Source organism: Pollachius pollachius (genome assembly GCF_949987615.1).
Source record: "Pollachius pollachius genome assembly, chromosome: 8".
NCBI classification, from domain to species: domain Eukaryota; kingdom Metazoa; phylum Chordata; class Actinopteri; order Gadiformes; family Gadidae; genus Pollachius; species Pollachius pollachius.
Genome location: NC_136941.1, coordinates 2,208,907 through 2,229,988, shown reverse-complemented (window position 1 = coordinate 2,229,988; position 21,082 = coordinate 2,208,907). Strand labels below are relative to the sequence as shown.

General features: G+C 51.4%; 1 protein-coding gene across 1 annotated transcript; it reads left to right on the top strand.

Annotated features, from left to right (window-relative positions):
- The first annotated feature begins 2,269 nt into the window (after positions 1 to 2,269).
- On the top strand, positions 2,270 to 20,146 carry tmco4 (transmembrane and coiled-coil domains 4). Its single transcript, XM_079740882.1, has 15 exons — positions 2,270 to 2,364; positions 2,571 to 2,718; positions 3,864 to 4,038; positions 4,531 to 4,558; positions 5,546 to 5,675; positions 6,910 to 7,007; positions 8,499 to 8,642; positions 10,564 to 10,683; positions 12,103 to 12,267; positions 13,636 to 13,772; positions 14,638 to 14,722; positions 15,108 to 15,225; positions 16,769 to 16,886; positions 18,459 to 18,662; positions 18,864 to 20,146. The coding sequence occupies exons 1-15, from the start codon at positions 2,319 to 2,321 to the stop codon at positions 19,191 to 19,193; spliced, it is 2,046 nt and encodes a 681-aa protein (XP_079597008.1). The 5' UTR covers positions 2,270 to 2,318; the 3' UTR covers positions 19,194 to 20,146.
- Positions 20,147 to 21,082: the final 936 nt, after the last annotated feature.

The window sequence follows — 21,082 nt, the reverse complement described above, 5'->3', positions numbered from 1 at the left end:
CAGCAGTGAGGACGTGTTGAACCAAAGTATTAGAATGGTGCGTCCACTAATGCAAGTTATTTCATGTGTTTGTATGTTATTTAATCTGTACATGTATAAATATATGAATCCTGAACATGCCTAGAATAGCTTTTGTGTAATCAGGGAACAGCCAGTGATTAACCGTGGTGCAGTAACCGTGGTAACCGCCCTGTGTCGTATCACAGGGAGAATGTATATCATCAGACTTTCCCCCACCGGACGGAGAATGAGGATGAGATGTGGATGTGCCGCTCACACACGGAATCTCCCGTGAAGTCACCGCATACCTGGAGAAAGGACTCAAATCACTCACTACTGTCCTTAACACACACACACACACGGACAAACACACACACACACATGCATGGACAAACACACACCCAGACGAACACATGCACACCTTACATGTACACACACACACGCACATGCACACACACACACATGCATGGACAAACACACACACAGACGAACACATGCACAGCTTACACGTACACACACACACGCACATACACACACACACACACACACAAAAACGCCCACACCGACCCACAGACACTGACAGCGACACAGACACACACACACACAAACACACACATGCATGGACAAACACACACACAGACCAACACATGCACACCTTACACGCACACACACACGCACACACACACACAAAAAGTGTGTCTCGTAGGTACCTTCCCAGCTCTTTCCAGCGGTTTTACCCCCAGAGAAAGCTCCATTTAAGGGCAGGTCATAGCCTTCATGCTGCTTAATCAGAAGGTAAAGTGTGGACATTTAATAAGAGGTGTAACTCAGGGTTTGGTTAGGGGGGTATGAGGGCCTGAGCTGCAGAGGTCATCATGTGTTCATAAGCTGCATCATGTCTTCATTAAACAGGGTCCAGGACGCCTGAGAGAAGAGGCGGCCGGCGGTAAACAGGAAGCCAGGAGGGACATGCTAGGCCGTGCTCCTCCACAACGGGGCTAGCTCCTTATTTTGATAAAAGTACTCAGGTTGTACTAACATAAGCCTACCCCTCCACACACACACACACACGCACACACACACACAAACACACCCCCATAGCAAACCACTAGCACAACATGTACGCAGATACACACACACACACACACACAGCCATCAGCACAACATGCAGACACAAACAGACACACACAGATAGCCGCACCCATGCCCAGGCACTTATAGGGCCACACACACACACACACACCCTCAACCATAACCAGCACAACTTGCAAGCAGAAACACAGACACACATGCACACACACGAAAGCCAAAGAACACAGAGACACAAATACAAACACACACACACACACACACACACACACACAGTTTCAATTCGCCCCCGCACGCTTTTCCTGTTTGCTTCGCATAGCGGTCACTGTGGTAGAGTAAGGTCAGATGAAAAGAGAGAGAGAGAGAGAGAGAGAGAGAGAGAGAGAGCAAGAGAGAGAGAGAGAGAGAGAGAGCCCCAGACACCAACCGAAGCATCGTTAAGAAATTAATTGTCAGCAAAGTCTTGAAATAAACATGTGTCTTGTCATGCGGGCTCTGGATAAAAAAGATGTTTGCGACTTGCAGCATCGGAGAAAGTAAATTATTGACGCAAATCATAATCAGCAAAAACAAAAAGAGACTCCTGATACACGTCCAACGTGGGAATCCGTTATGCAAATAAGCACCATTCTACGGTCCATTCTAAAGAACAGAGGCAATAGAATTTGTTTTGAATATGTGCAAAACCAACGATGGAAAAATGTGCATCTGTCCAACTAAATGTACGCATGTAAATAAAGAAATGAAACTTAAAAGATCATGCCAATACATAACTGACTATGACTATAACGTGTCGCGTGAAATTACTTGAGCAAAAAAAAGAAAAGAAATAAGTTAATAACTAGATGTTCTGTGCTTTACAATATCAGGGCCAAGGATAAATAACAGATGAACCACTTCCACCTGCTGGCTAACGGTAGTAGTGCGCTGAGTTTGTCTCTTGACAAAATTATACCCTACATTTCTTGACAAAATCGGCCACATAATGCCACGCAATTATATTATATTCATCATTTAATAAACACCACAGTTTAACAATGTAGTCGCAGTATCAGCCCTTTAAACCGCGTATTGTATGTTTGGTGAACGTGTCCGTCTTGAACGTAGCCCCGTCCCGGCCGACGGAGACGTGGACGCCGCGTCACGGGGCCGCGCACAAACAAAGTCCAAATAAGTTACAGACCGCAGCTTTCACTCTCTCTGCTCTTATAAAAAACTGCTCGACAGACATGGAGACAAGACACGGGTCAAATCCAGATGCACAGTTCACCCCAGGTACCTCGACGGTTCTGTGTGACGTGCACCCAGGAGTAGAAGCGTTACACATGTAGAAATATCAACAGTACTCTCCGTTACTCCGTATGGCATGTGCCCGAGCACAGATACAGCAGGAGGAAGTTCACGTCCTGCATGTTTGTGACGATCTGTTCTTAGAATCCGTAGAACGTAGTCGTGGTTTGAACTTGTCTTCGTCCTGACAGATCCGGGGGGTTCGCGGGGTCCCGGGGGTCCGGGTGATCCAAGCCCGCCGCTGATGTTCGGCAGGTCGCTGTCGGAGCCGGGTCGGTTCGCCCTGGCGGGGCTGTGCGGAGTCTCCCTGGGCCGGCTGTTCCGCGGCCCCGGGAACCGGTGAGGCGAGAGAGCACCTGTCAGGCTCCCACATATGATCCCTTTGATATTGTAGTTATTATCAAGAGTCCCGGGTCCGTTACAACAAGTCTGTATCATAAATAGTGTTCGAAAAGTAAGACTGTCAGGTAGCTTAACAACTACGTCACTAACATCGGTAACCCAAAAGTTTGCTGTGGAGGCACAGTTGTATTCGGCGGTCAAGAGTTAGCACTCCAAACACACACGTTATTGATCACACTGTGATCAATCACAGTGTTACATTGTTAAATTGATCACACTGTGATCAATAACGATCACACTGGCACCACCTCCTAACCTCAACCCCTCACCCTCCAAATGAACCCTCACCCTCACCGAACTGTGAAGACACATGCTGCTCCATAAAGACACCACATCACCACAACTACCTGTTGTTGCATGTCGTTACGTCGCTTAAAAGCAGTACTTATGTGAGTAAATACATGGTAGGACATGGTCATGTACATTTACATTCAGGGCATTTAGCAGACGCTTTTATCCAAAGCGACTTACAATAAGTACATTTGTCGGAAGAAAGAGAAACAATATTTCACTGTCGGTAAAGTAAGGATGTCCATAGAACCAAGTGCCAAGCACTAAGAATCACTCGGTTAACCCATTCCCCGTATACAACAAAGATAGCTTGGTTAAGACGCTACACAATGTTAAGTACTATTATTAAGTGCAAGGACGTACAAAAAACAATAAGTACATGAAATGTTGAGTTTGCAACCAGAAAACGGCACTCTAAACTAGATAATAAGTAGTGTATCCATGTTGTGTTGACTGTTATAATAATTAATAAGTAGTGTGACCATGTTGTGTGTACTGGTATAATAAGTAGTGTAACCATGTTGTGTGGTCTGGTATAAGAAGTTGTGTAACCATGTTGTGTGGACTGATGTAATAAGTTGTGTAACCATGTTGTGTGGAATGGTATAATAAGTAGTGTAACCATGTTGTGTGGACTGGTATAAGTTGTGTAACCATGTTGTGTGGACTGCTATAATAAGTTGTGTAACCATGTTGTGTGGACTGTTATAATAAGTTGTGTAACCATGTTTGGTTGACCGTTGTAATAAGTTGTGTAACCATGTGTTGTGTGTCTGTGTGCGTGCCCCCAGGGACTTCCAGGAGCAGTGTCTGAAGGGCCTGGTGGTCTGGCTCGGCCTGGATGAGTCGGTGATGCCCGTCATGGCCGCCTTCCTGTCCGGCCTGGGGTTTGAGGGGACCGACACCTTCCTGTCCATCCTGCTGGAGGAGCCCCTACTGGCCGGGGGGGCCACCCCCGTCATACAGGTACCCTAGGCTGTCTGTCTGTCTGCCTGTCTGCCTGCCTGCCTGCCTGCCTGCCTGCCTGCGTGCGTGCATGTGTGTGTGTATCTCTGTCTGTCTGTCTCTCTGTCTCTGCCTGCCTGCCTGTGTGTGTGTTTGTGTTTGTGCGTGTGTGTGTGTGTGTATCTCTGTCTGTCTATCTGTCTGTCTGTCTGTCTGTCTGTCCCACTTGGGACGGAACTCGCGCTTCCCTTTTTGTTCATTTGTCGTTCTTTAATGCGTCTAATGAGTCCTGTGATGTATTTAAAAAATATATTGAATGTGCAAGCTAATATGCACCCTTTTCCCGTTGATGTTTAGTGAATGGGTTCTGTCTAGCTTTGAGTTCGGGTCGGGTACAGAGGGCTTTATGAACGTGTTCTATTAGAGTTCTATTATCCTGGAGCTATTCACGGGGAGCAGACTGTCTGCTGGAGCCTCTGTGTGAACTTAAAGCCGCCTTTCTCTTCTCCTCAGGACCTGGTGACTTTCTCTGTCAAGGACGGTAAGCTCTTTGTTCAAATGGAAAACGTTCACTTTTTGAGAAGATGTCGTCCCCGAAACACACGTGTCATCATCCTCCAACATGCATGTCATTCACCGCACACATCTCATCATTCCTAAGACACATCTCATCATTCCCAAGACGCATCTCATCATTCCCAAGACACATCTCATCATTCCCAAGACGCATCTCATCATTCCTAAGACACATCTCATCATTCCCAAGACGCATCTCATCATTCCCAAGACACATCTCATCATTCCCAAGGCCAATCTCATCATTCCCAAGACACATCTCATCATTCCCAAGATACATCTCATCATTCCTAAGACACATCTCATCATTCCTAAGACACATCTCATCATTCCCAAGACGCATCTCATCATTCCCAAGACACATCTCATCATTCCCAAGGCAAATCTCATCATTCCCAAGGCCAATCTCATCATTCCCAAGACACATCTCATCATTCCCAAGGCCAATCTCATCATTCCCAAGACACATCTCATCATTCCCAAGACACATCTCATCATTCCCAAGGCAAATCTCATCATTCCCAAGGCCAATCTCATCATTCCCAAGACACATCTCATCATTCCCAAGACACATGTCATCATTCCCAAGACACATCTCATCATTCCCAAGACGCATCTCATCATTCCCAAGGCAAATCTCATCATTCCCAAGACACATCTCGTCATTCCCAAGACGCATCTCATCATTCCTAAGACACATCTCATCATTCCCAAGACACATCTCATCATTCCCAAGACACATCTCATCATTCCCAAGACACATCTCATCATTCCCAAGACACATCTCATCATTCCCAAGACACGTCATCCCCAACACAGATGCCCTCCGCCCAAAAACCTGTATTCTCCAGCACCTACGTCAGCCCCATAACACCTACGTCTTCGTCACAACACAGAGGTAATCTCCAACTCTCTATCCCCCCCCCCCCCCCCCGGTTCTGTGTGTCCTCAGGGCAGTACGACGCTCGCTCCCGGGTCCTGATCCGCCACGTCTGCTCCCTGCTCCGGGTCGCCCCCCGACGGCTGGAGGAGTTCGAGGAGACGCTGGGGGAGACGCTGACCGAGGGGGGGGAGGAGAGCGAGTAAGAGAGGGGGGGCTGGAAGGGGGGGGGGGGGCAGAGCAGTGAGTCTGATGATTGTTAGGATCCATGAGATGGCGGTGTGAGATGTGAGCGGGTCTGTATCTTCCATTGATACTGGTGTGTGTGTGTGTGTGTGTGTGTGTGTGTGTGTGTGTGTGTGTGTGTGTGTGTGTGTCTCTCTCTTTTTGCGGCTGCCTAATGTAGGACTCCCTTCAACTGTAAGTAGTTTTTTTGTTTCCCGGCTGAAACGTTCCCGCATGTCGTCCCACATTCCCAGCGCTCCCAGCAGGGCCGTCTCAGAGCACGCAGCCTCTTCCCTGTTTCGTGTGTGTGTGTGTGTGTGTGTGTCCCGTGTGTGTGTGTGTGTGTGTCCCGTGTGTGGGCTCCGCTGTCTCTGAATATCACCCGCATCCGCCTTTATCGCCGGTACGGCTCGAGGCTGTCTACCACATCGGATGAGCGGCGCAAAGATTATAAGAATGACGTACGAGGACAATCACCATGTCACGGGGATGACAACCGTTTTGGTGATGACCTGGATGTTCGGGAAGAGAGAGACTTTAGAGCGATGGTGGAGATGACACAGACTTCAGATGGATGTTGGAGATGACAGAGACTTCAGAGGGAGGTTGGAGACTTTAGACTAGAGGGAAGTTGGAGATAACAGAGACTTCAGAGGGATGATCTACATGTAATGGGGAATGACAACAGTTTTGGTGATGACCTGGATGTTGGGGAAGAGAGACTTTAGAGAGATGTTGAGGATGACAGAGACTTCAGAGGGAGGTTGGTGATGACACAGACTTCAGATGGATGTTGGAGATGACAGAGACTTCAGAGGGAGGTGGGAGATGACAAGAGTCTTCAGCGGGGTGATCTACATGTAATGGGGAATGACAAACGTGTTGGGGATGACTCGGATGTTCGGGAGGACATCGGCTTTAGACGGATGATAAACATGTCAGGGAGATGACGTAGGAGTTCTCTCTAAGCCTCACCTGCATCCAGCTTTACCGCCGGTACGACTGAAGGCTGATTCACCCAGCGGCGAGTGGCGTGCGTGCGGAGCTGGCCTCATGTGCTTCCACGGAGGCGCGGGGGTTTATGGGAGGACGGGCTGGGAACAAGCAGCCCCTTGTGCCGGCTGTTTACCGGCTGTGAGCCTCCGCTCCAGATAGGCCCTGTCTCCTTCCTACTCTCACATGTTCTGTCTCCGTCTCTCTGCATGCATTAGAGAGGAGTCATCGCGCCGCAAGAGGAAGGAGAGAGGACGCAAGCTGCGGCGCTACCTCCTGATTGGCCTGGCCACCGTGGGCGGAGGCACCGTGATTGGTGAGTTGGGTTTGGGCGATCGCTCTGATCCACACTGACGTGTGGCGTGATGCCGCGACCCCGTTGGACGTCTGTTTTAAAGGGCACAGCCCGGGTCGGTGTCTCTGATATCCGGCACACGGTTTAGCAAGCCGCCCACGGGAGGGATACGGACAGCCACATTATTTTTAACCTCTGTGAAGATGGGTGTTTGTGACTCACTGTCTGCATGGGGACGATAATGAGTCACGAACGGGCGGCGCTGTGAATGAATGAACAGACGTGGTTGAGTCCGTTATGATGAACAAGTGGAGTGGGTTTAGGTCAGGGGCCTCAAACTCAACTTACCTGGGGGCCGCCGGAGGTAGAGTCCGGGTTGGGCTGGGCCGCATCAATTATTCCACAGAAAAAAGGAGCACAACTGACCCAATCTAAGATAATGATCGGCTTATCATTAGATCACATTGGCTATGTGATCGCTGACAACAGGGGACATTTCATAGTGGTTGGTGGTAACCGGGACATTTTAGCGTCCTTTGGCTTTTGTCGGGACTCAGGACACGCAACTCAAAATTAGAACTGTCTGGTCACCCTACCACAAGTGATAAAAAAGCGTGGCAAGCCACTAAGCAAAAATGTGCGTTTGACAACAACGCCCGGGCCGCACTAACACTAAACTTTGAAGTCAAGTAGGGGGCAACAAAATATCATCCCGCGGGCCTCAATTGGCCCCCGGGCCGCGAGTTTGAGACCCCTGGTTTAGGTATTGATGTGTGTGGAGGGCAGTGGGCGTGTCTCAGGTACGAATGACACCTGCCCCTCTGTACTTTCCAATGTCAAACGAGTTTAGGGCCCCACATGGTCGACCTGTTTTCACCTGTACTAACATAAGTGTTTTCTAATCATCAATGAGGCTTTTGACACGATTAGCTAAACAATGTACCGTTAGAACACAGGAGGGATGTTTTGCTGGAGATGGGCCTTTGTACACCTACGGAGATATTCCATTAAGGAGCCGCCGTTTCCAGTTAGAATAGTCATTTACCACATTAACAATGTCTAGACTGTATTTCTGATTCAGTTAATGTAATCTTCACTGGAAAAAAACGGTGCTTTTCTTTAAAAAAATTTGAAACATTGTGCTTAACTGTATATGCTCCTTCTGTAATCCTTCTTTGGACAAACACTTCAATAGTCATTCTGGGGAAGATCTGGACTTAAAGGGAGAAGCTGGGACGGGTGGTTTGGGGTGGGAAGGTGTCTGTGCTCATTATTTGATGGACAACATTACCCTTTTTTTGGGTCAAAATATTGTATCAAATAGGAGTAATATTTTATATACGAATATGTGAAATGTTGTAAAAAAATAAATAAAAATCTTCATGTCCGTTATGACATATGAAGAAAAAAAATCGGCATAAAAAAAGATCTTCTAAGTGACCCCCAACATTTGATGGGGTGCGTTCGAACCCCCGTCCGCTAACACTGACTTGTGTCTCTGCTCCCTGCCAGGTGTGACCGGGGGGCTGGCCGCCCCCCTGGTGGCGGCGGGGGCCAGCGCCGTCCTGGGCGCCGGGGGGGTGGCTGCTCTGGGCTCGGCCACCGGCATCGTCATCATGGGCTCCCTGTTCGGGGCGGCGGGGGCAGGACTGACCGGTGAGTCTGGGGCGGGACTGACCGGTGAGTCTGGGGGCGGGACTGACCGGTGAGTCTGGGGGGGAGGGGCTGACCGGTGAGTCTGGGGGGGCAGGACTGACCGGTGAGTCTGAAGGGGGCGGGACTGACCGGTGAGTCTGGGGCGGGACTGACCGGTGAGTCTGGGGGGGAGGGGCTGACCGGTGAGTCTGGGGGAGGGACTGACCGGTGAGTCTGGGGGGGAGGGGCTGACCGGTGAGTCTGGGGGAGGGACTGACCGGTGAGTCTGGGGGGGCAGGACTGACCGGTGAGTCTGAAGGGGGCGGGACTGACCGGTGAGTCTGGGGGCGGGACTGACCGGTGAGTCTGAAGGGGGCGGGACTGACCGGTGAGTCTGGGGTGGGACTGACCGGTGAGTCTGGGGAGGGGCTGAGCGGTGAGTCTGAAGGGGGCGGGACTGACCGGTGAGCCTGGGGGGGCGGGACTGACCGGTGAGTCTGGGGTGGGCGGGACTGACCGGTGAGTCTGAAGGGCGGGACTGACCGGTGAGTCTGGGGGGGGCGGGACTGACCGGTGAGTCTGAAGGGGGGGCGGGACTGAGCAGTGAGTCTGGGGGGGGCGGGACTGACCAGTGAGTCTGAAGGGGGGGGCGGGACTGACCGGTGAGTCTGGGGGAGGGGCTGACCGGTGAGTCTGGGGGAGGGACTGACCGGTGAGTCTGGGGGGGAGGGGCTGACCGGTGAGTCTGGGGGAGGGACTGACCGGTGAGTCTGGGGGGGCAGGACTGACCGGTGAGTCTGAAGGGGGCGGGACTGACCGGTGAGTCTGGGGGCGGGACTGACCGGTGAGTCTGAAGGGGGCGGGACTGACCGGTGAGTCTGGGGTGGGACTGACCGGTGAGTCTGGGGAGGGGCTGAGCGGTGAGTCTGAAGGGGGCGGGACTGACCGGTGAGCCTGGGGGGGGCGGGACTGACCGGTGAGTCTGGGGTGGGCGGGACTGACCGGTGAGTCTGAAGGGCGGGACTGACCGGTGAGTCTGGGGGGGGCGGGGACTGACCGGTGAGTCTGAAGGGGGGGGCGGGGACTGAGCAGTGAGTCTGGGGGGGGCGGGGACTGACCAGTGAGTCTGAAGGGGGGGCGGGACTGACCGGTGAGTCTGGGGTGGGCGGGACTGACCGGTGAGTCTGGGGGGGGCGGGACAGACTATGTCATAGACTTCAGAGGGATGATCTTCACGTAATGGAGAGGACATACATGTCGGTGATGACTCGGACGTCAGGGAAGACATGGACTGTAGAAGAGGGATTATCAACATGTTAAGGGGATGACAAAGGTGTTGGTGATGACAAAACTACATCGGGGGGGACCGCCGCGTTGGGGGATGACTGCAGGCTGAGCTCCGTCCCCTCGACCGGGGGGGGGCCTGCCGGTTCGTGTGTGGGGGTGTGGAGGAGGTACTTGAGTTAACCGCTGTGGAACACCAGGGCTGACCCCGGGCCAGGTGTGTGGGTGGCGGTCCACCTGCAGAGTGCTCAGAGAGCCACGGGTGTTGGAAAGCACTTCATGGACGCAGCCCGTTTACGGAGTCTGAATCCGTTACGTCGGTTGTGATTGTGTCCCTGAAGTGCGGGCCCTGGAGCCTCTGTACTCTCTCTCTCTTTGTCTCTCTCGGCCCGTCTCTCTCGGTCCGTCCCTCTCTCTCTCTCTCTCACTGCCTCTCTCTCTTTCTCACTGCCTCTCTCTCTTTCTCACTTCCTCTCTGTCCCTATCTGTCTGTCTGTGTGTCTCTCTCTTTCTCTCACTGCCTCTCTCTCTCACTGCCTCTCTCTCTCTCTCACTGCCTCTATCTCTCTCTCTCACACTGCCTCTCTCTCTCTCTCACTGCCTCTCTCTTGAGGTGTGTAATCACCTCAACCTCTTGTTTGCATTCCTCTGTCTGCAGGATACAAGATGAACAAGTGCATCGGTGCGATCGAGGAGTTTGAGTTCCTGCCTCTCAGCTCAGGGAAACACCTCCACCTGACCATCGCAGTGACCGGCTGGCTGTGTGGGGGCAAGTTCAGTAAGTCCTGAGAGAGAGAGAGAGAGAGAGAGAGAGAGAGAGAGAGAGAGAGAGAGAGAGAGAGAGAGAGAGAGAGAGAGAGAGAGAGAGAGAGAGAGAGAGAGAGAGAGAGAGAGAGAGAGAGAGAGAGAGAGAGAGAGAGAGAGAGAGAGAGAGAGAGAGAGAGATTTGACACTAAACAACCCAGCTAAATGTCCCCGTTTCTCCCCAATTGTGCAGTGTTGCTGGCAAATGGATTCCCATCAGGGAACTAATCCTGTAAGAAAGGCCCTTATTGGTCAGAAATTAGCTAAATTGACTTAGAGCCAAATAAGCCATTTCCGGCTCCTTTCTTATCAGGGCTTCTCTCCCGGCTCAGACAACAGATATTCTCACAGTGCACTTCACTGACTAAAAGCTGATATCTGAGCTTGGATGACACACAAATAATAGCCATCGAATCGTACCTTTTTTTTTTTATTGTAAATATTTACTACCAATCGCCCAATGAGGAATGCATCTACATGTGTACGGGGATAAACACCCATCCACTTACCTCCCCCACTTGCACCCTAATCCCTCCAACCGCAGTATACCCTCGCTGTCTTCCGGCAAAACAAACCACTTTTACACAGCCCAGCGGTAATTGCGGTGGTTGTCGGCGTAAACACAGGTGCCCTCTTTGAAATACTCGATGCCGAGAACCACTTTAGACACAAGTGGATCTCTGGCCCTTCGTCCCCCTGGCAAATGGACCCCCGTCCCATCCCCTATGCACAACCTCCTTTCCCCCCGCCTCCATCTCCTCCTCTCCCCCCTCCCTCCATCTCCTCCTCTCCCCCCTCCCTCCATCTCCTATTCTCCCCCCCCCCCCCAAACAACCAGCTTCTCTCCCCCATCTCCTCCCCCACATCACGTTCATCACAATTATTATAATTTGTTTGTTCAGTGACTTTCTATTTATACTTGATAGTTTTTCTCCCTCTTGGACTGTTGCCATTGAACAATGATCCCCTGTCGCCCCTGAACCACCTCCTCCTCCTCCTCCTCCTCCTCCCCCTCCTCCTCCTCCTTCACCACCTCCTCCTCCTTCCCCCCTCCTCCAACTCCTGCTCCTCCTCCTTCTCCTCCCTCCTCCCTCCTCCACCACCTCCCCCTCCTTCAACTCCTGCTCCTCTTCCTCCTCCTCCCTCCCCCTTCTCCTCCTCCACCTTCTCCTCCCTCCCTCCTCCTCCTCCCCCCCTCCTCCTCCTCCTCTCCCTCCTCCTCCCCCCCTCCTCCTCTCCCTCCTCCTCCTCTCCCTCCTCCCTCCCTCCTCCTCCCCACCTCCTCCTCCTCTCCCTCCTCCTCCTCCTCTCCCTCCTCCTCCCCCTCCTCCTCCTCCTCTCCCTCCTCCTCCTCCACCTCCTCCTCCTCCCCCCCCTCCTCCTCCTCCTCCAGGTTCCTTCCAGGCTCCGTGGAGCAGCCTGGGGGAGTGTGGGGAGCAGTACTGCCTGGTGTGGGAGTCTCGCTTCCTGCGGGACCTGGGCTCGGCCATGGCCTCTCTGCTGGACGGGCTGGTCGGCATGGTTGCCCAGGAGGCCCTGAAGTACACCATCCTGTCAGGTGGGTGGAGCCGCGGACGCGCTGGGCTACGAGGCGCTAGTGGTTGGGGCGTCAAGCTAGGGCTCTGGTCTACTGTAAAATGTACTTCTGCGTTCGAGAGGATAACGCTTTTTATGTTTGTCATTATTGCGATCGAAACGAAATTGAACACATTTTACGCTACAATGCTACGCTTCCGTGCTATGCTACAATGCTACGCTTCCATGCTATGCTACAATGTTACGCTACAATGTTCAGCTAAAACGCTACCCTACAATGTTACCCCACAATGTTACTCTTATGTTACGCTACAATGCTATGTAGAAATGTTAAGCTACAATGTTACACTCCAATGTTACACTATGATGCTACACTCTAACGTTATGCTACAATGCTATGCTACAATGTTATTCTACAATGCTAAACTACAATGTTACGCTACAATGTTACAATATGTTAAACTACAATGTTATTCTACAATGCTAAGCTACAATGTTACGCTTCAATGTTACAATATGATGTGAAGCTACAACGTTATTCTACAATGCTAAGCTACAATGCTAAGCTACAATGATACAATATGATGTTAAGCTACAATGTTATTCTACAATGCTAAGCTACAATGCTAGGCTACAATGATACAATACGATGTTAAGCTACAATGTTATTCTACAATGCTAAGCTACAATGCTAGGCTACAATGATACAATACGATGTTAAGCTACAATGTTATTCTACAATGCTAAGCTACAATGCTAGGCCACAATGATACAATACGATGTTAAGCTACAATGTTATTCTACAATGCTAAGCTACAATGCTAGGCTACAATGATACAATATGATGTTAAGCTACAATGTTATTCTACGATGCTAAGCTACAATGCTAGGCCACAATGATACAATATGATGTTAAGCTACAATGTTATTCTACGATGCTAAGCTACAATGCTAGGCCACAATGATACAATATGATGTTAAGCTACAATGTTATTCTACGATGCTAAGCTACAATGCTAGGCCACAATGATACAATATGATGTTAAGCTACAATGTTATTCTACAATGCTAAGCTACAATGCTAGGCCACAATGATACAATACGATGTTAAGCTACAATGTTATTCTACAATGCTAAGCTACAATGCTAGGCTACAATGATACAATATGATGTTAAGCTACAATGTTATTCTACGATGCTAAGCTACAATGCTAGGCCACAATGATACAATATGATGTTAAGCTACAATGTTATTCTACAATGCTAAGCTACAATGCTAGGCCACAATGACACAATACGATGTTAAGCTACAATGCTACGCTTTAATGTTACGCTGTGAAGCTCTGCTCCGGCGCCCGGCTCTGACCCGCCGCCCGTTTCCCCTGAGCAGGCATCGTGACGGCGCTGACCTGGCCGGCCGGCCTGCTGGCGGCGGCGTCCGTCATCGACCACCCGTGGTGCGTGTGTCTGAGCCGCTCTGCTGAGGTGGGCAAGCACCTGGCCCAGGTGCTGCAGAGCCGACGGCAGGTAGGCCGCCACCCGCAGGGCTACCGAACGCAGGACCCGTCTGAAGGGGATGAAAATCTGCCTCTTCTGACATCACAAGTGGGCGTGTCCACCTAGATGTGCGCTGGATAGATCGGTGTACCGGCCTACCCAGTGGACTGTAGGAAACGTTGCTCATCTATCCGTCGTACGTCTAGGGGTGGACACGCCCACCTGTGATGTCAGAAGAGGCCGATTTTCAAAACGGCTTATAACGGCGAATCACACTCACACCTGGCGGTGTAATATGTCCCCTTTACGTAATCGCACCGCTATAGCAGTACAAAGGCCCGCCGAAGAACACACCAACACAACAGCGCCCGCTTATTATCATTATTATTATACACAGAGGTTGCTATTACGCCCTCAGACACACCTGAAGCTAATGCACCGACCTGTGCTACCTTTACCTAGAGACTGCATGCACTGCATTCATTCATGGCTGCGTGTAGGCCTTGTTGTAATGAGAGAGGACAGGTCAGCCAGCGAAGAGGGCATCGTGGTTACATCAGTGTGGAGCTACGCTGTGTCAGAGTGGAGTTGCTTTCTGGTTCACACTTGGACCAGGAAGAGATACCCTGTAGCTGTAGGCTGCTAGCATCGCCTAGTAGTGAGCTGTAGGAACTGAAGCTACGTTGCCTGTGCTCACACTAGCTTGCCAACCAACAAACCGGCTGGTTTGAGCGAAGGATAAATAGTTTCACCCCGGGCTAATCTTGAGATGTCGTTATCAGTGTTGACATAGCTCTGATTTCTTTGCTCAGAACGGCGGTGCCTTTGCAAATCCGCTCAGCTCAATCAGGGTTAAAGCAGCTTGCTTGGTGACGCTCTCCTCGTGTGTTTGAAGGGGAAACGTCCGGTGAGTCTGATCGGCTTCAGCCTGGGGGCCAGAGTCATCTACTACTGTCTGCAGGAGCTGGCCAACGACAAAGGTACAACGAGGCTGTGTTCTGCTGCCAGGACCCGCTGGCTTGTAGTAGTGACAGAAACTAATTATTTTTAAGTCGCGCTATTTCGATTTCCATTATAACAATTGTCAGCTCAAATGGTTTTAATTCCCCCCAAAGAAGTTTTTCTACAAATTGTTTGTTTCAATATTCGGTCAGTTACTCTGAAGAATACATGTATTATATTATATTATAAAAATAACATATTCCCATTAATTGACAAATCGTAGAAAGCCCTCCAACCTTCTCCTTCTGATTCCTCTGGCTACTTATTAGTGGACCGATGGTGACCTGTGTGTGTGTGTGTGTGTGTGTGTGTGTGTGTGCGTGTGCGGTGTGTGCGTGTTTGTGTGCGCGTGCGTGCGTGCAGGCAGTGAGGGTATGGTGGAGGATGTGGTGCTCTTGGGGGCCCCGGTGGACGGCTCGGAGAAGGCCTGGGAGCGGATCAGCAGGGTAGTCGCCGGGAAGATCGTCAACGGCTACTGCCGGTAAGACCCCCCCCCCCCCGTTCAGGACCCCCAGACCCCGATCCTAGGCCCCGCCCAAACGGGCGAAAACGACCCGGTTTGGTTTCATGCGGTGCAGGAATATCTCCGTAAAGACGGGGTCATTGCGTCACCGCGTCGGGCTGTAGGAACGCTGTGGTAACATGTTCAAGGCACCGGTTCTCCACAGAGGAACGTGGAGCGCATCAAGCCTGCGCGCTGGGTACAAACATACGGTCACCTTTTTAAATTGAGAGGAAATACTTTTTAATGTACAGTTAGTAAATACATGTATCAAGGGGCTTTATTTAAAGCGACAAAAAGAATACAAATAAAATGATGAATAAAAAATTCAACGCAACTCTGACGTCCCCCAGCTGGTGGGGGGCTGATGACGTCATCGTCTGTGTTTCAGGGCGTCCGCACGAATCCTAACACGAAAACCGCATAGATCCGGATAGATCTGGAACCACCTCCGAGGGTGGCTTCAGAAATGTGCGGTTTCGGCCACCGGATTCGCCGGCTCCGTCTGGACGGTCGGCCGAAACGCACAAGACTTGTGCCGTTTCACCAAAAAATCGGCTCCGTGTGGGCGGGGCCTTAGTCTGCAGGCTCCTCAAGATAAGATAAGATAACGCTGAGTAAATCCCGTGAGGGATTTTGGGGTCTAGCAGCGCCTATCAGGCAGTGTATCAGTAAGATAAAGATAAATACATCGACATCTGTTTACAGCCATGGAGGATGGACGAGTTAGAAGAGAAAACATCAAATATATATTAGTGAATATTTAAATAATGACGTGTATCTGAACTCAACGTGCGCTGCTTTGAATAAAAGCGTGGGCTAAAGTGTGATGAGCTGCACGTTTCAAACCCCACGACATGTCGTACCGGCGTGTTTTAGGGAATGCAGTGGGCCAGTTAGCAGGAATCATAATCACGCTTATTTTGGTCAATGTGGAAATCACGATTATTCAAAAGATTCTTTTTGAGTTTGTAAACATGATTTATGTATTCAGCATGACCCAAAAAACACTTTGTAACTGAGAACTTTGAAATTTCGCTCTAAAGAAATACACAAAATGTTCAAATCTAAAATAATGTACAGATATGTACCCAGCTGGTCTGCACTTTCTTTAAAACATTAAATACAAATAATCGTAGAAACAATAGAAACCTTGATTATATTAGTTTTGTGATCGTTTGACGCTAAAATCGAAATCGCGATCAAAGTTTGATTAATCGCCCAGCCCTACCAGTTAGCCACGAGTCATGCCATGTGATGTCGTGGTGACGTCGTGGTGACGTCATGGTGATGTCACGGTGATGTCACGGTGATGTCGCGATGATGTCGCGGTGATGTCATGGTGATGTCACGGTGACGTCGCGGTGATGTCGCGGTGATGTCGCGTTGATGTCGCGTTGATGTCGCGGTGATGTCGCGGTGATGTCGCGTTGATGTCGTGGTGATGTCACAGTGACGTCGCGGTGACGTCGCGGTGATGTCGTGGTGATGTTGTGGTTTTCCCACCTTGTGCCTCCATCAGGGGCGACTGGCTGCTGGGCTTCCTGTACCGCAGCTCTGCGGCGCAGATGTCGGTGGCGGGACTGCAGCCCGTGGAGCTCAACGACCAGCGCGTCATCAACGTGGACCTGTCCTCGGTGGTGAGTCCTTAAAGGTTGTCTCAGCCATGTTGGGTCACGTGTCTTCTGCTGGTATTTGAAGCGAGATCCCAAACCAACAGAGCCAGCTCGCCCCTCCCTTCCGTGGTTCGTGCATCCAGTAAAAACGTTCATGAACGCAGCGCAAAACCCCACAACACCCACCCTTTGTCGGTGATTGGTTGGAATACTATTTATTTTGGGAGTGGTTGAGAGGTTGGTAGTACCATTTGTTTTTGTGTACAATCTCGGAGCATAGGTTGCCTACAGAGACGGGGTTTTTTGACGGCCTGCTTAAGGGTCGGGCGGATAGAGAGGAAAGATCAGATGAATGTGCTAATTTATGTTTCGGCCTAGAATCTGATGCATACTGATACAACCTTTAATGGACTGCATTAATACAGCGCTTTTCTAACTAGCGGCCACTCAAAGCGCTGTATGATATCGCCTCACATTCACCCATTCATGCACACCTTCACACACCGACGGCGGTGACAACCACGCAGGGCGACAGCCAGCTCGTCGGGAGCAGTCAGGGTGAGGTGTCTTGCTCAGGGACACCTCGGCACATCGAACTAGCATCCTTCCTGTTACCAGCCAACGCGGTCTACCTCCTTCTGCCGCCCTGTCGGGGCGCAGGTTTTAAGATGGATGGCGGAACAGAGGGGAATCCAAAGCGATTGCGTTTTGAATCGCTCCGGGAGTGAAGCTGTGACTAAATAACTCTTGACTCTAAATCACGGAGAATGGGAAAACACTGCAGCACTTTTGTGTGGCGGCAAAACGCTGTGGTCTATTATTATCTAGTCATGACTGAGGGAGCACTTAGAGAGTATTCTCTCTGGATGGCAAAACTGAACCGGATTTCGGATTTCACTAAACCAAATTAGAGTGCGACTTTATAACATTGATTTAGGAGACGAATTTGATGTGTAAAAAAACCCGCGTTCAGTATTATCAGAGCTTTCTAGAAATAAAAAAATATTTCAATGTAGCCCTCTAGTCCTCGTCAACGTTTGTGTCTCCAATGCTCCACCAGTTTTATTTACAGATCCTTTTTTTCCTTTTGTTAAATTAACCGAAGTGTGTGTGGTGTGTATCAATCAGCAGCTCAGCAGAACTGGAGCTGGGCTTCTCTTTATCCAACCAAGACACACAGACGAGTGACACACATGGCCTGTTATCAAATGATGGACCTTTTATTACGAGAGGGCTTCGATTCCACAGCTCGACCGGGGTCACGTTTAACATGTCAGGTAAAACAGAGACCAACAGAAGGGCCAATGCTGGTCTTCAGTTCCCAACCAGGTACGACCTTCTCCCCAGTCCTTTGAGAGCCACTCTTGTGAACGAGGGAACGCCAGTTGACCTTCGGCGGTCCCGACTTCTGTGGCGCTAGAATCAGTAGAACCAGGTCGGTGTTTGGCTGTTCCTCCCCGAAGCCCCGCGACGTACATCAGGCCGCGACACGCAGCAGACAAGAACTTGATTTAACTGATTCAAACACAGCGGATTAACAACCACGCGGTTGTGATGAGGCTCCGACATAAAGGGTTCTGCGCATGTGTTCCCCAGGTCAAAGGTCACCTGGACTACATGAAGCAGATGGACACCATCCTGGTGGCAGTTGGCGTGCCGACCCGCGAGGCCCCCGGGGCCTCTGCCTCCTTCGGGCCCCTGAACTCGGTCACTATAAGAGAGACGGACCACCCTGACCCCTCCACCCTCGCAGACTCCCAGCCTCCGGGCAGCCACCCCAGCGCCACCAGGGAGAGGGAGGAGACGGAGGGGGAGGGAGAGAGGGAGACGGAGGGGGGGGGAGAGAGGGAGACGGAGGGGGAGGGAGAGAGGGAGACGGAGGGGGGGGGAGAGAGGGAGACGGAGGGGGAGGGAGAGAGGGAGACGGAGGGGGGGGGAGAGAGGGAGACGGAGGGGGAGGGAGAGAGGGAGACGGAGGGGGAGGGAGAGAGGGAGACGGAGGGGGGGGGAGAGAGGGAGACGGAGGGGGGGGGAGAGAGGGAGACGGGGGAGGGAGAGAGGGAGACGGAGGGGGAGGGACAGGAGGAGGCGGGCGACGGCTGGGACATCCCTGACATCTCGGACCTCCTGGCGTCCCTCGACGACGACGACGACGACGCCGGCGACCATCGCCCCGGGGTCTCCCGCACCCCGCCTCCGACCGGCCCCCGGGCCCCGGACAGTCCCGCCGAGGACGGAGGGCACCTGTCCTGGGGGTGGGACGACGCCCCCTGGACCCCCCAGAGCAAACACGTCAAGCGGGGGGAGGGGGCGGGCAAACCGAACACGTGACAGGAAATGCTTTGTTTTCTCGCTTTTTTTCTGTTACGCTACAAACTCACGGGAGGGACGCTGCCATCTCGCCCTGGACTCAGACACCCCCCCCGCCCGCTGCTAGTCATTATCAGTATGGCATTTAGATTAGATTATCATTTAGATTTTAAGTCATTATGGCTTTTTAACCGGCTGGCCAGTGTCTGGTGAGGACCCGCCAGTGTCGAGCGATGTGTGTGTTTGTGTATTCTCCTCGGAGCCGAGCGACCGGTGGAGCAGATGATGTTCAAATTATCCACGGAATATTCTGCTCAATTTAACGCAGGCGACGCCGCAGGTGCCATCGCCATCCCAGAATATTATCCCATCTGGTGGTTCGGTTGCCATGGAAATTACCGCTGCAATCAAATGCTTGTTTTTGCAATCATTTCGTGTCGTGTCGTCGGTGAGCGAGCGATTCGGTCGGGGAAGTTTCAAGGAGTTGACATTCTTTATTTATTCCGAACCAGTGTATGTCCCATTAGTACTGCTTGTTGTTCCGCCGACCCCCCCCACCCCATAATGTGAATGTGTGTATTGCTTTGTAACAGGCCAGTGTCTAGCCACCCAGACAAGCCACTAGCCTAACATTACGTTGATTTAAAGAGGTTTTTTAATTGTTCTAGTGACACTTTTTTTTTCTCGAGTCATTTTTTATAGACTGGGGATCCAACGACTGAAGGAGGAAAACAAAGAATGAATGAATGCGTGTGAATCGATCGCAGACTTCTAAACCAATGGTTGCTTCTGCCAAACCATAACCACACTGTTGACACCCATTTCAGTTTGACTAGTGAAGTGATTTTCTTTTTTTCTTTTCTTTTTCGTCCAAAAAAACCAAATGATGATAATAATAATAATGTGTCACTCGCAGATGGAATGGCGCCGTGTTAATATTTCGGTTGACTACATGTTCTCTGACACTGCTACAATTAAAAGCCTCTCGGGGTGTTTTGTTACGAGAGAGAGAGAGAGAGACTGAGTCACTGTCACTGTCACTGGTTACGGGTTTGTTTGCAAAACGTCTCAGCGCGAGGAAAGCGCCTGCAGTTCTCCCTGCGGGTGTTTCAGCGTTCCCCCATCGTCCATCCCCTCCTGGATCCAGTTGTGGGCCTTCTGGGGGTCACCAACCCCCAATCCCTGCACCCCACAACCTCTGCTTCAAACCCACACAGGAACCACACCGCCGCCATCAGCGGTCTGACCACAGAGAGGTATAGACGAAGGACGAGAGAAAGCGTCTCCCTCCCACGTGAAGAGCCCCGCTGTGTCTCCGGATCCCGGGCCTCGCGCCAGGCTGTAGAGCCCGTCCATCGAGGGGACTCGGAAACACAGGAGTCGCCCACACACCGAACGCCGCATCCTGATTGGCTATCGTCTCTGGGGCTCGAGCCAAAGCGTGGTTTATCGCGGCGACTCGAAAGGACGTTTCCCCCGTCGAGTGTCGGACGTCTCTCTCCCCGGCGAACGCTGCGGCGGCCGTCCGAGAGCTGCAGGTCCGTACTGAACGCTGCAGACGAGATCCGGTCCCCGCTGGAGCCGGGCCGGAGACCTGGTCCACAGTCGACGGTCCAGACCTGCTGGGGGCCCTGGTCCAGAGCCAGGGGTCTTTTTGACCATTCCGGTCTCCAGACTCTCCTCTAGTTCTTCTATCAGTGTCACCGCACACACACACACACACACACACACACACACACACACTGAAGGAGGAAAGGGGGGGACAGGAGACGGAGAGAAACTTAATAATCCGAATGCTGTTCCTTAACTGGATGAATATAACCATGAGGCCCAGTGAAGGGCGAGGCGTGCGGTGCGGGCCCCACCTGGCCCCCGACGCGTTCCTCAGCCGGTACCTTCGGGCGGCCCCG